The sequence below is a fragment of the Coregonus lavaretus genome (genome assembly GCF_964263955.1).
Source record: "Coregonus lavaretus genome assembly, chromosome: 5".
Lineage (NCBI taxonomy): Eukaryota > Metazoa > Chordata > Actinopteri > Salmoniformes > Salmonidae > Coregonus > Coregonus lavaretus.
The window spans coordinates 12,774,484-12,790,219 of NC_139992.1; the positions used below are offsets into that span (position 1 = coordinate 12,774,484).

Below are 15,736 nucleotides of genomic sequence, written 5' to 3' on the forward strand. Positions count from 1 at the left end.
ATACATCAGAAAAGCAGAACTTAATATTTGGTACAGAAACCTTTGTTTGCAATTACAGAGCTCATACGTTTCCTGTAGGTCTTGACCAGGTTTGCACACACTGCAGCAGGGATTTTGGCCCACTCCTCCATACAGACCTTCTCCAGATCCTTCAGGTTTCGGGGCTGTCGCTGGGCAATACGGACTTTCAGCTCCCTCCAAAGATGTTCTATTGGGTTCAGGTCTGGAGACTGGCTAGGCCACTCCAGGACCTTGAGATGCTTCTTACGGAGCCACTCCTTAGTTGCCCTGGCTGTGTGTTTCGGGTCGTTGTCATGCTGGAAGACCCAGCCACGACCCATCTTCAATGCTCTTACTGAGGGAAGGAGGTTGTTGGCCAAGATCTCGCGATACATGGCCCCATCCATCCTCCCCTCAATACGGTGCAGTCGTCCTGTCCCCTTTGCAGAAAAGCATCCCCAAAGAATGATGTTTCCACCTCCATGCTTCACGGTTGGGATGGTGTTCTTGGGGTTGTACTCATCCTTCTTCTTCCTCCAAACACGGCGAGTGGAGTTTAGACCAAAAAGCTCTATTTTTGTCTCATCAGACCACATGACCTTCTCCCATTCCTCCTCTGGATCATCCAGATGGTCATTGGCAAACTTCAGACGGGCCTGGACATGCGCTGGCTTGAGCAGGGGGACCTTGTGTGCGCTGCAGGATTTTAATCCATGACGGCGTAGTGTGTTACTAATGGTTTTCTTTGAGACTGTGGTCCCAGCTTTCTTCAGGTCATTGACCAGGTCCTGCTGTGTAGTTCTGGGCTGATCCCTCACCTTCCTCATTATCATCGATGCCCTACGAGGTGAGATCTTGCATGGAGCCCCAGACCGAGGGTGATTGACCGTCATCTTGAACCATTTTCTAATACTTGCACCAACAGTTGCCGCCTTCTCACCAAGCTGCTTGCCTATTGTCCTGTAGCCCATCCCAGCCTTGTGCAGGTCTACAATTTTATCCCTGAAGTCCTTACACAGCTCTCTGGTCTTGGCCATTGTGGAGAGGTTGGAGTCTGTTTGATTGAGTGTGTGGACAGGTGTCTTTTATACAGGTAACGAGTTCAAACAGGTGCAGTTAATACAGGTAATGAGTGGAGAACAGGAGGGCTTCTTAAAGAAAAACTAACAGGTTTGTGAGAGCCGGAATTCTTACTGGTTGGTAGGTGATCAAATACTTATGTCATGCAATAAAATGCAAATGAATTACTTAAAAATCATACAATGTGATTTTCTGGATTTTTGTTTTAGATTCCGTCTCTCACAGTTGAAGTGTACCTATGATAAAAATTACAGACCTCTACATGCTTTGTAAGTAGGAAAACCTGCAAAATCGGCAGTGTATCAAATACTTGTTCTCCCCACTGTATTTCATTCAGGCGAGGTTAGTAGATTGGCTTGATAGCGGCATTTACGTTGTTGGTTGGCTAGCAAGCAAAACTTGACACATTGTTCATGTTTGGGAAAACTGTTCCAGCCAATTGGTAGCTACAGTAGCTAACGTTAGCTCAAATAAGGTAAATTATCTACAAATATAAAAGTGCAATTGTAAACTAGAAAGTATAAATCCACTATAGCTTAATTTATGAATGAGGTCCCAGGCGGAGGGTTTTCGGTTGAACGTGGACGCGCATCGAACAGTACTTGCACTTTGAAACCCACACCCACTGACATATAGCACCGCCCACCGGGAGAAATGGCGTGTAAAGAGTGTGTCCCCAAAGTTTACAGTGCACCAAACAAAACAACAGCTTCTAAATAACTTTCAGGAGAGATTTAAAAAAACAAGTTCTAAACACTTTTGGAAGATTATTTTAGAGGTAAAATAAAAAAAACACTTACTCATATAGCTGCCAAATTCCAAAACCCCAGTTGACCCCTCTCTATAACGAGGTATTTCAATACAGGCCGAATAAAAACACTGAAAAATACACCTTTTCATTTCTATGTACTTCTATATAAAGAAGTCACAAGTAGAAGGAGAAAAATATATGACTTCAGGGGTCTCCTGGGCTCAGGGTGTAAGTAGTAAGGCCTCAGGCAGCACATCCGCATTAGGTAATGTGGGAGCTCTTCCCATTGACCTCCAAGCACTGGGTCTGGGCAGGGAGCTGAGGAGAGGAGAGGAGGGGAGGAGGAAGGGAAGGGGGGGAGGACAGGAGAACAGAGCGGATCCAAGCTGCAGATCTCCAGGAAGGCCGCTGCACGGGGACGGCACAGGGAGGGATGAGATAATTGCTCCAATCATGAGGCAATCTCTGGTGATTTTTATTGGCTCTGGGCTCTGGCTCAGGGCTGGGGAGTGCAGCATTACCATAGTGGAGAGGACAGACACACCCTGCTAATCAGAAACACATAAGGAGCTCTGGCAGCCAGTGAGTCCAGTGTGTCCGACTGCACCAGCCAAGTACAAGGCCAAGTGGGGTTTATGTTCTGATGTTCAGACAGTACATTCCTCACAGCTGGGTTTGGAATAAATTCGTTTCACAGCGTGGTGTTGCAAAGCTTCAACATAAGTATGCACATATATTTAAAACACACAGAAATAACACAAGCACTCTGTTGCATGCAAACACATTCACGCATCAAAAGCACCCTGTTACATACACCATCATTGTACTTACATTTTTGTCTTTGTTGAGGTATTCAGCAGCTTCATCATACTCTGGCTTCATCTTCTTACAATGGCCACACCCTGCAGGTGAATACACAAACAGACCTGACTTGCCGAGCGACGATGACTTAACGAACATAAACAGACATGACAAGCCGAGCTACGATGAGCTAACGCTAGTGTTAGGGATTCTCACCATACTTACCCATAATCACATTATAAGTAAATGGCCTTAATAGAACCAACCAAGTGCCTCAATTGAATGAATCAAGCCATTCACAACATTACATTCTCAGTAGTGTCTCATCCAAGTAACATTAAAATAAACTGCAGGGAATTCTTCTCGGTTCCCCCCAATGGTTTTCAACTTAACACTGGCAGTTTTACTATATAAAAATGTACACTGAGTGTACAATACTTTAAGAACACCTTCCTAGTATTGCGTTGCGCAACCTGTAGCCAGTGTGACAGGAGAGAAGACAGTTTAACAGAGACCACAGTGACATAGCAGGGCTGGGGACGTGAGAGGGCGAGAGGACTAGTGTTCCCATACAGTGGAAGAACTAGCTGGGTGGACTGTGTGTGTGCGTGTAAGCTTGACTTGCTTGCCAACAGGGCTGTGACACCGAATTCCAGCGTCATGAATAAATGCTGTGTTTAACTTAAAAATGTATGAGCTCTGCAGCAATGCATCTTATTTTTAAACAACTATCAGACTGAACTCAATATTTGTACCAAGCATCCACTAGATGTTTTGTTGTAAAGAGTAGTCGATGCTCTTTGAAGAGCAGAGTGTATGTGTATCCCTCTTATACCACATTGTTGTGCATGGTTGGATGCAACTGCAAGATCTTTAGTTGGCACACCGCCATATTCAAAAACAGCTGTGAATACTGTCCTTAATCAGCAACATCTGTAATATATTCTAAATTAATACAACACACTGCTGCACTCAAAATATGTATTCATTTTTATATTTTGTAGAAATCTTTTGTAAAAAGAGGAGTGTAAAAGAGGGAGACAGAGGAATAAAATAGTATATTATTCTATCCTCTGCATCATCTCCTCTCTACTGGTGCCATCACCTTCATTTAGTGTCTGGGGAAGGAGTTAAGCTAGATGTAATGTTGCTGATTCACAGCAGGGGAGTTAAGCTAGATGTAATGTTGCTGATTCACAGCAGGGGAGTTAAGCTAGATGTAATGTTGCTGATTCACAGCAGGGGAGTTAAGCTAGATGTAATGTTGCTGATTCACAGCAGGGGAGTTAAGCTAGATGTAATGTTGCTGATTCACAGCAGGGGAGTTAAGCTAGATGTAATGTTGCTGATTCACAGCAGGGGAGTTAAGCTAGATGTAATGTTGCTGATTCACAGCAGGGGAGTTAAGCTAGATGTAATGTTGCTGATTCACAGCAGGGGAGTTAAGCTAGATGTAATGTTGCTGATTCACAGCAGGGGAGTTAAGCTAGATGTAATGTTGCTGATTCACAGCAGGGGAGTGTGTGTGTTTATTTCTGTTGGAGAGTTGGAGAGACAAGGGCTTCGTGGGTATTAAAATAAGGCTGCTTCAGTGTGCGGCTGGCCGCATCTCCTCTCTATCACCGGTCTGAATAGACTAGAGGATGCTGGGTAATATGCCAGATCCTTTTGTTTACCTCAGCCATTCACAGACATTAATTTGGGGTCTATACATACTGCATCTACAGCTGCACACAGACAACTGAACCAGCCACAGTGTGGAGGGAGGGAGGGAGCAGCAGACATAGGATAGGAACCATCTCGGTAAGAGCTGGACAAAAATAAAAGCTGATGCTCTTGACCATGAGGCCATTACTCCCACAATGACAGGTGGCCCATTAAGAAACTGCAGTGTGTGTGTGTCTTCATTTGGTCTTGGCAGTGCTAGGGAGGGCTTGTGTGTGTGTGTGAATGTGTACAAGCTGCTGAAATGCCTGATATGCTTATATCAGCTGACTGCTCTTGGCTTGGGCGTCTCAGTGAGTGGCCACAGCAGTGCCCAGTGAAGAGTGTCAGCAAGGCTGCCCATTGTGAGAGGCAGGGCACCATGTGGCGAGGGTGGGTTGGTCTAGCAGCCTCATGGGTTGGAACAAGGAGCCTTATAATGGGACTTTTACCCCCAGTGAGCCATGGCCCTTTATTTACTACAGGTGGGTCCCAGGGAGGGTGACACGGGAGGTGTGTCTTCATACAGATTCAGAGTGTAACAGTGCATGTAATGTTGCATTCCAAAATGCGTTTCGATATGTGCATGCATTTGCATGCTTTTGAAGTGATACAGTGCGTTTTGACAGCAGCACTACTTTTCAACTCTGTCAAAACATCCCCCTGACATTTCCCTCACAGAGATCACATTCATTTTGGAAGAAGCTGAGAACGGTTTTGAAATGGAAATCGAACCAACTAAAGATTTTAACTGTGGCACTTTTATAATGTCTTTGTAACAATAGCAATCTATTGCATAAGTAGCCTTATGATGTCATCATAGCCTGTTCCCCTGAGTGTGTGAGAGAGTGTGTGTGTATATGATAGGCTACTCATTGTGTGTATTTGTGTGTGTTACTTACACGGGGCATAGAACATGACCAGGGCAGACGGGTGTTCCTCCAGGAACCCATCGAAGGAGTCATCAGTCAGGTGGAAGACGGGGGAGTCAGTCTCCGACCATTGGACCTCTGGGGCCTTCGGCTGGGGGGGCTGGGGACTGGAGGGGGAGAGAGAGACAGGTGAGAGGGGGGTGGGGTGGGAGTGAAAGTGAGAGGGGGAAAGCTATAAGGGAAAGGGGGAGAGAGAGAGAGAAGGGAGGAGAGACATTTAAAAGAGCAGAGAAGTGAGTTAAAGCATGTCTGTTATGGAGGCAGACCTAGCTATAGCTCATACTCCACCTCACATCAGCTACATCTGGCCTGTAGTGGTCACACCCGTATGACAGAGCCCTCCCTAGCACTGCCAAGACCAAGTAGAGCCCCACACACACACACACACACACACACACACACACACACACACACACCATCCAGTGTAGCCTGTTTTTCTGTCCGCCCACTATGGTTCTGAAATCACCATCACCCACTAATTAACTTATCATTTTTGCAGATTAAGTGTTTGAGCTAGTAATGTATTAATATTTACTGTGACATTGCCAATGTATATATAGCTTTATATTTATTGTGTACAAATTAGCTATGACATAGCCAATTAATAGATATAGCACGAATGTGGATTTCACCCCCATCTCAAAATCGAATAATTTGACCGTTTGGACATTTTTAGTGAGCTTTTCTCTTCCCGCTTTGGCCATGTAGTGCGCCTCGCAAAATGATGGCTATCCTTGTTATGAAATGATCGACTTTACCCTGTATATACAAAAAATGACCATATACACTGATTGTTTAAAGCAAAACTACCAAAACTATTGCTGATGGTGAACCGGAACAATCAAAATAGAATCTATTTTAAGCCCCGTTCAGCAGGTAGCCTGTAGCCTATAGCCAGATGAGAGCTGTCTCCAGTAGCTTACTTTTATTTAGGTAAAACACACATTTTCAACAGCACATATTGTAGATAGCAATAGCCTAGCAAATTACATACGTTGTCACACAACTAATAAAGCTTAATATCGGCAATTTAGCATTTGAATGCTGAAGGTGCCGCACAGATGTGCAAGATCAGCGAGCGAAGCTGGGCACAGTGCGCAGTTTGACTAGGCTATTGATATTCCCTGGAGTTGTTTGGCATGCAAAATTACTTGTAGTTCAATGACTGTCAACACAGTTACATGCTTAGTTCAACACTGAACGAAAGGACGCATCAGTTGACAAAAGATTAGAGGTATTTTTGGAAGGTAGAAAGAAAGCAATATGAGCAACAAAAAAAGTTAATCGCAGATTCGTAACATTTGAATCGATTTTCTGACTGATGCATGCTACATTTGGATCGGTTTGGGGTCTGCGGACCGATGCAGACATAACGTTTGAATCGGGACCGATGCATATCGGTGAATCGTTACCTCCCTAATCATTAACTATTAGTACTACAGGTCTCCTAGCGGGTCTCCTACCGGGTCTCCTAGCGGGTCGGACTGGACAGGGCCCTGGAGAAAGCGTCTGAGTCAGGACCACTTCGAACAGATGCTTGGTGTGTGTGTGTGTGTGTGCGTGTTTGTGCGAGTGTGTGTGTGTGTGTGTGAGTTTGTGTACGTGTTATGGGTCTATACCGTGGGATTGTCTCCGAAGTGGTTAGTACACTCCACAGAGAGGAAAGCAGTCATGCCTTGAAGCATCTGCGAGAGCCACTCGAGACTCAAACGGTCTGTGTTCTCCGACCTTAGAGGCACTGTTCCTGTTCCCATATAACAATGTTTCCTCTCTCTCTGTGTTTCCTGCAATAGCTGTGAAATCTGTTCTGTGCACTTTCAATAGACTAGAGCATGGTGAACAGTTGAATGAGTGTGAGAGAGCCAACCGGGAGTAGAGTGAATGGGGACATTAAGGGGTGAGCACCCCGGGGGATTTTGACGCACTCTCCACGCAGGAGTAATATGACACGTTTATCTAAAGCGGGTTACACTACAGTACACATTTTTTGTATATGCATGTGGCAGTGGCAATGGCCTTGCCTTGGCCTTGCTAACACCAACTGAGCCCAACAGGAACATGAATAGGCCACAGAGCTTTTCCGCCATCAGGTCCCAAACCAGTGGTCAGGAAAAGCTCCTGACTCTATTTTACAAGGGGAAAGTGATAGAGTCAGAAGGAAGGCAGGAAGGAAATGGTTAAACGCTCACTTCTTCATCCAGTCAGCGATGTCCTTGGCTGTACCTCCGTAGTTTTCATAGTGGTGCAGGAACTTCCCTTTCCTAAAGACAGAGAGAAACAGAACAGAGAGAGAGAAACAGAACAGACAGAGAGAAACAGAACAGAGAGAGAAACAGAACAGAGAGAGAAATAAATAGAGAGGGAGGGGTAGAGAGGGGGAGAGCACGAGGGAGAGAGCGACAGAGAAAGCTATAAAACATCTACAGAATGACCCAGAGGAATTACTATATCTAGAAAACCCACTAATCCATGTCGTGTGTTGCACAACATTCGGAGTTCTGATTCTAAGAACTATGGAACCTACTGTAACCGACTTGTTTTATTTTTATTTTGTTGTACTTTTTACCCCTTTTTCGTGATATCCAAATTGGTAGTTACAGTCTTGTCCCTTCGCTGCAACTCCCGTACGAAGGTCAGGAGCCATGTGTCCTCCGAAACACGACCCTGCCAAGCCGCACTGCTTCTTGACACACTGCTCGCTTAACCCGGAAGCCAGCCGCACCAATGTGTCAGAGGAAACACTGTACATCTGGCGACTGAAGTCAGCGTGCATGCACCCGGCCCGCCACAAGGAGTCGCTAGAGCGCGATGGGACAAGGACAAACCCTCCCCTAACCAGGACGACGCTGGGCCAATTGGGCGCTGCCTCATGGGTCTCCCGGTCGCGGTCGGCTGCGACACTGCCTGGGATCGAACTTAGACCGCTGCACCACTCGGGAGGCCCCAATGGAACCTACTTTTGACAACACTGAAAGAGGTGATCTCTATGAAAGTGCATTTTATTAAGATTCAGATCACTTTATTGGTCAATTGCACAAAAGGTCCAACCGAAATTTGACTTCCGCTTTTATCTCAATCCCTACGAAAGACACATATACACAGCTTTTTTTGGAGAGGTCCGGGGAGCTGTTGTTGTGGGGGGGCACAACGGTAGGCAATGGCATCTAGGACTTGATACCAGCAACCCTTCGATTGCCAGCTCACTTCCCGACAGGTTTTTCCCGTCGGACAAGGGATTCGAACTGGCAACCCTCTGGTCGCTGGCTTGCCTCTCTAACCACTAGGCTACAAGCCGTCCCACATAGGATAAACAGTTTCCTCAGAAATATATACAGTACATCAGAGATTTACAGTACATCAGACAAATACAGTACATCAGAGATTTACAGTACATCAGAGAGAGCTGAGTCACTGTTGCGGAAAGTGGAAAGGAAACAAAGGAAATGTTGTGAAAAAAAGCTAAAAACAATATATTAACATGCCTAGGTTTCCTCTTCCTAAAATGTAGCCAACCAATAATTAGAGCACATCTTGTAAAATAACATATCTTGGGGGGGTCTTCCCAGACGGAAACAGATCCTCATGTACTAACTTCATCTTCCCTGATCTCCTGCATGTGTCCCGAGACTGAAACGAATCGGTGGCGGTGGTGAGCAGTAGGACTAGCACTAGCTGCCCCAGCTGAACCTAATACCTGCAGATCATGGTCTTTTGTAACCGTCACTGATCTGTAGGGATCTGGGAACATAAGTTGGGTGAATTTCGGCCCATTCCTCCTGACAGAGCTGGTGTAACTGAGTCAGGTTTATAGGCCTCCTTGCTCGCACACGCTTTTTCAGTTCTGCCCACAAATGTTCTATAGAATTGAGGTCAGGGCTTTGTGATGGCCACTCCAATACCTTGACTTTGTTGTCCTTAAGCCATTTTGCCACAACTTTGGAAGTAAGCTTGGGGTCATTGTCCATTTGGAAGACCCATTTGCGACCAAGTTTTAACTTCCTGACTGATGTCTTGAGATGTTGCTTTTTCCTCCAAACATAACGATGGTCATTATGGCCAAACAGTTCTATTTTTGTTTCATCAGACCTGAGGACATTTCTCCAAAAAGTACGATATTGTGAGTTGTGTGTGTGTGTGTGTGTAGCTTAAAGTAAGACGGATGAGCGAGATGAGACTCACTCAAAGTAACAGAAGGTGGGGTAGCCTTTGACATTGTACTCCTGCTTGAGGCCGTCAAACTCGGCTGGGTGCACGTTCATCCCAGCCAACACCTAGAGACCAGACACACAGAGAGCACACGCACACAGAATTTATTTGAAAGCATCACATCACAACAGGTTAGTTCATTAGAGAAGCACCAAAAAAAGCTCCACTAAATGAAGATGAATGACTCAAAGGAGACTCAAATGAGGGGAAACCATGTAAACAGAACGAGACATGAAAACAGGATGTATGACGAAGGGGACAATGAACTTTGCATAGTAATTTGTTCTATCTATCTTGGTTGGCTTTTCAAAGGGCAATTCAAAAAGCTCAAAGCATCTGTCAAATCAATTTCAATCTGTGAGGTTCCCTACCTTCATAATGTGAATGTTTCATGACTTTGGTGTCGACTTGATTTGTACGCTCTTATTATTTTTTGAAGACTTAAATAAACTTTGAGAAAAATCTCCTCCTCTTCCTTCACCTGTGACGATACGGTGGAAAATGTGTTGGATGACTTGGCTGACTGTCGCTTATGCTCCCAAATCTATTACTTCCTTCTGCTATCAGGTCCTCATACACACCACACACACACCTTGCAGAGCCAAAACAGAACACTCCAAATGTGTGTACAAGAGAGCTAAATGGACCCATTATGCAAATCTCTAAACGAGAGGCTTATTTATTCAGTCATCAGCCAGCCTAGCTGAAATCAGACAAAGGATGTGTCCCAAATTACACCCTATTCCCTATATAGTGCACTACTAAAAAAGGGAATATAGGGAATAGGGTGGATAAGGAATAGGGTGGATAGGGAATAGGGTGGCATTTGGGATGCAAACAAAAACACCTTAAATGAGGTCCCATTCCTTTCCATGCTGCTCCATATGAGGCAAACACACATGGAGCAATTCCATTGTTTTCCCTAACAGAAAGATGCAGCTACAGTAGGTGTGTTTCTAAGCGGTAGCCGGGTTTATTTTCTTCCCTCAGAGTGTCTCTACTATACTATGCCTCTTCTGTGCTTGAAGATGAGTGTTTGTTATGAACACGCTGTCTTTGTTTTCCTAGGTGGTCACATGAGGGTTTCTCCTGTGTGATATTGATCATTGGTTGACTCTCTAGTCTACTTTCTTGTTGTTGAGCTAGAGGTGTTTTACTTTAACCAAACTCCATCTAGCGTTGAAATCTCATCTGTAACCTGTTTTTAAAAAGGGGCAATCTGTTGCAGTTGCTACATTCATTTTTAGACTTTAAAAACAATTAAACCAATTATTGAATAAAATAACTTGAGCTTACTTCAACTGTCGTACCCCATCAGAACCCAACATATAAGCTTGTTTTAACTCCTCTGTTTGTAAACAATGTAAATGTAAACAAACACTGTATAGCCTCAAAACATGGTTAAACTATAATCTTGATATCATGGATGGTCAGTCCTTGCATCCATAGCTCTGGCTGCAAATTGGAGAGTGGTTACATTTCTCTAGCCCCATCCCTCAGCTTTTTACCAAATCATTGGTGGGGTTGACCTTGGTTATTCTTCAAACCGCAGATTGCTGCTTTAAGACTTCCATTGTACTATTTGTATTTTGTTTTCAGTGTATGTGTTTGTGGTGGAGGTAGGGAGAGGAAACCAGGCAACAAACACAAATGATCTGCAGTCTAAACTGGTATATAACCCATACAGAGACTGGAGACTTCAACTGCAGGGAGATGATCCCATAATTGTGGCTGTGGGGATACTAAAGTGGCAATATGTAACTTTTTGGGTGACCCGACCAAAATTCACATAGAAATATGAGTTATAGATCTATCATTCTACTTGAAAGCAAGTCAAAGACGCGCTAGATTTGTTCTATGTGCGCTATTTCTATGCTTCCCGTTATTCAGTTTTGTTTTTGCGTCTTTTACTTTCGGTTTTGTACACCAGCTTCAAACAGCTGAAACAACAATATTCTTGGTTATGGAAAATATATTTCACATCGGTTTAGATGGTACAATGATTCTCTACACTATACTAGCCTATTTTGTCACATAAACTGAAATTAGGCGAACTATTAGAGTTTTAGCAACCAGGAAATGGCGGAGCGATTTCCGCATAGCGCAACTTGAACTATTAAGTGATCATGGTTAAATTAGATCTTCAGTGCATTCATAATACATTTATATCAAGGAGAGGGATGGACTGGGTATATCGTATGATCTAGCACGGCAAGCAATTTAATAGGATTATTAATTTGACCTGATGAACAGATTTGAACTGAGAATGGGAATGTTTTGGGACTTAACCACTAGACAACTAACCCAAAAGCACACTTAGAGACAAAGCAGGCGACAGAGTGTTAGGATTTTATGCAATGACAATGTGAGAAGATTTTACTTACAAATTGACCCTTGGTCTCTGTAGCTGCCTGTTGAAATACGGGCTGCATCCTCTTGCAGACACCACACCCTGTAACAGGAAGAACATGAGACGTTACAGAAGCACACCGACTCATCACTCAGTCGCTCTCAATCAACATACTAAACAAGAAGATTTCCATTGTTTTATCATTCTATCAAGGGACCAATAGAATATGAATAGAACTTTGTAGTGCATGATGTATCTAGATTATACAACCAATAACGATTGAAAAAACAAACTACTGCAACATGACCATTCATTCCAAGGACACAGTGCTTTTCCGTTATACAACTAGAAATGGCCCATCGTGAAGTATTAATCCTCTCCAGCGAAATGCTATAAAAACCATGCATTTTAATGAAAAGGCTGGATATAAATTGTAAAGTTTAACGTAAAAAGAAAACTATCTAGAGCTTCCAACTTGGCCGGAGGAACGTGGTTGCACATTTCATGAATTATTTTATTCAATAAATACCTGATTATCAAAATCAATGAGAAGCCAGTATGGCAGAGTCTGGTAGTAAGGGGAATAGGATAAATCAATGAGAAGCCAGAATGGCAGAGTCTGGTAATAAGGGAATAGGATAAATCAATGAGAAGCCAGAATGGCAGAGTCTGGTAATAAGGGAATAGGATAAATCAATGAGAAGCCAGAATGGCAGAGTCTAGTAGTAAGGGGAATATGATAAATCAATGAGAAGCCAGAATGGCAGAGTCTGGTAATAAGGGAATAGGATAAATCAATGAGAAGCCAGAATGGCAGAGTCTGGTAGTAAGGGGAATAGGATAAATCAATGAGAAGCCAGAATGGCAGAGTACTTTTGACCAGGACCCATAGGACTCTGGTCAAAAGTAGTGCACTATGCAGGGCATAGGGTACCATTTGGGATGCACCCTAAGTTTCATTTCCCATCTTCAAAGAGTCTTCTGATGACGTGCTGTATATTCTATGCAAGTCATTAAAGATGATCTACCAATAGAAGCTATTTACTCTTATCCCGACTTCTCTAAATTGCTTCGGTAGGAGTTCTTATCAAGAGGTAAACAAATTATATTAGGAGTCTGTGTGTGTGTGTGTGTGACTCCTCACATGGGGCGTAGAACATCATGAGGATTGGCCTCTCCTCCCTCTTTACAAGCTTCCTGAAGTCCTTAAAGAGAAAGGAGAAGAGAGAAGACCTGTGAGGAAAAAGGAGATCTACTGTAGAATGAAGTGAGAAAACTCAGTAGGTTGTTGCACAATAGCTCTGCCTGAAAAGTGTACAAGCTGTCAAAACCTTGGATTCTCTACCCTACTCCTGAAGTGTGCACTTGTACACTCCCCCTCATGGATTTAAAAGGAATGGACTGGTGTGAGGAATACTTGAACCAATCCAATGGCTATTGAGAAGGAGGTGGAGAGAGGACGCGAGGAGTATATGCAATTGAGATTCTCCCAAGGGCTGCGTTCTGATTCTCTATCCTTCTCCAAATGTTTACACTTGTTCACTCCCCCTCATGCATTTCAGAGGTCCATCCTCTCTGACCTTCTCCACCAATGGGGTTTGAGGAGGCGAGGAGAGAGGAGTATGCAATTGAGATTCTCCCCGATTCTTCCCGTCCTTGATTCCTCAATTCCTCACATCCTCTTCCAAGGTCTCTGACCTCTGACCTCCTCCTCCATGTGCTTTGAAAGGGATCCTTTACTCCTCCCAAAGGAGAGTTGTGAAGGCTGACTAATCAACATATATATTAGGAGCAGTGGGTGGACAACACTGAGGTACACTGTCCATCTCTCTTCTGTCCATCTCTCTTCTGTCCATCTCTCTTTGGCTCTTCATATGTATCACTTAAAGGAAAACGCCAATCAAAAACTCTCTTTTGGTATTTGTTTCATTAGTCCACTGTTGATATAACGATGCAAAACGCATTATACTGTGACACTTTCTGTATTTTGAAAGTTCTATATCTTGAAAACTTGATTTCTGACATGCAAAACATTTTGGGACTGTATCAACAGTGAACTAATGAAACGTATACCAAAAGATAGATTGAGTGGTATTTTCCTTTAAGTACCTGTACCTAAGTGACCAGAGTCATCATGAGAGTAACTTCAAGACAACAGTTAGTTGCTGTCAAACGTGCTCATCACTACATCATCAGAAGTAGACATGTTTTTGAAGATGCCTTTTGATGGAGAGAGACCAATTTGCACTCAGAGGGTGGGCTCTTCTCTTCACCTAATGCTTTATTCATCCTTCACTCCTCATCACCTGCCTCACTTCCTGAAAGTCTCATTCAGCAGAAGCTGTTGCACGTCTACACCACTCAACACCCCCCAGGCATGATACGCCATGAATTAGACGAGTAAAAAATATAGGATAAAACGGAATGTTAGCTGATCAAAACACTGTTCAAAGGTGTGTGTGGATGTGTGTGTGTCATTTGTGTGCAGAGCTGGGTTCTGGCGGCATGTCGGCCTCGCTGTTGGAAAGCTGTGTCTGAGAGTGCTGACTGCAGTCAGACCAACTCTCCCTTAGTAGACTGTGTTTGAACTCAACTGACGTGAACTGTAGAGCTTTTCAGCTTTCTGATGATCCCCTGGCCAGTCTATTGCTTTTTGTTGTCTTTTTTAGGTTGACATGTGTTGTCAGCTTGGAATGTATCAAGGTGATCAAACTTAGTAGCAGGAGTCCACTCTATCCTTTGATGAGAAGTTAGGGCATTTGTCAGTGGGTTGTTATGAACGGTTGTTATAAACTGAAAGGAAGTCAACATTGTGCCAGGAAACGCACATAATACAGATGCACTTTGTTGTAAGACAACATGTTATTTCTGTACTTACTTTCTCAGTTTCTACATGAACAACATCTTTAGCTTCTGGGTTCTCCTCCCAGAGGGGGGCTCCCGTAGGGTCTTTTAAAAACGCCACCATGGACTGGAGGGCAGGAGAGAAGAAGAGAGTGAGACTCAAGACAGAGGGAGAGTCAAAACATTCATTATCATTCTGTAACAACAAAAAGTGATGTTCACCCTCTAGATTCTAGACATAATAGTGCTAAACACAGACATAATTCCACATCATAAAAAATCCCCAGTTGTAATTTAAAATAGGAGAGAAGGTTCTAGTCTAACAGATTGCTGATGGTATAAACTTCCATCTCAGTCTTCTCCCATTCAGCCATCCAATGCAAAGTAACCATGTAAGCAATTTCCCCACGTGAACTGTTCATAATGAGTTTGATAAGCCTTCCAGGCAGACATGAAGAGCCGTATGCCTTTAAAAGACAACAGACGGTAGGACGGGAAACAGTCACCCCTAACTAAAACACTGCTCCCTTTCTGTTCTGCTCAGACATAAACTAACTTCTTATCATTTCAATGGTTTTCTCCATTTCAATTAATGAAATGCATCCCTTGATTCTGAAGAATATGACTTATATACACTGTTCAAAAAAAATAAAGGGAACACTTAAACAACACAATGTAACTCCAAGTCAATCACACTTCTGTGAAATCAAACTGTCCACTTAGGAAGCAACACTGATTGCCAATACATTTCACATGCTGTTGTGCAAATGGAATAGACAACAGGTGGAAATTATAGGCAATTAGCAAGACACCCCCAATAAAGGACTGGTTTTGCAGGTGGTGTCCACAGACCACTTCTCAGTTCCTATGCTTCCTGGCTGATGTTTTGGTCACTTTTGAATGCTGGCGGTGCTTTCACTCTAGTGGTAGCATGAGACGGAGTCTACAACCCACACAAGTGGCTCAGGTAGTGCAGCTCATCCAGGATGGCACATCAATGCGAGCTGTGGCAAGAAGGTTTGCTGTGTCTGTCAGCGTAGTGTCCAGAGCATGGAGGCGCTACCAGGA

At 43.7% G+C, this 15,736-nt stretch overlaps 1 protein-coding gene across 1 annotated transcript in view; it reads right to left on the reverse strand.

Moving 5' to 3' along the window:
- LOC311128996 (protein disulfide-isomerase A5-like) overlaps nucleotides 1–15,736 on the reverse strand; it is a 54,703-nt gene that overhangs the window by 16,274 nt on the left and 22,693 nt on the right. The window contains exons 6-12 of the mRNA XM_084161229.1: nucleotides 14,703–14,795; nucleotides 12,969–13,029; nucleotides 11,859–11,926; nucleotides 9,448–9,539; nucleotides 7,458–7,529; nucleotides 5,239–5,375; nucleotides 2,663–2,733 (exon numbers count right to left, since the gene is read on the reverse strand). Of these exons, the coding sequence (XP_084017355.1) occupies nucleotides 2,663–2,733; nucleotides 5,239–5,375; nucleotides 7,458–7,529; nucleotides 9,448–9,539; nucleotides 11,859–11,926; nucleotides 12,969–13,029; nucleotides 14,703–14,795 (594 nt within the window). The remainder of the gene's footprint in view (nucleotides 1–2,662; nucleotides 2,734–5,238; nucleotides 5,376–7,457; nucleotides 7,530–9,447; nucleotides 9,540–11,858; nucleotides 11,927–12,968; nucleotides 13,030–14,702; nucleotides 14,796–15,736) is intronic.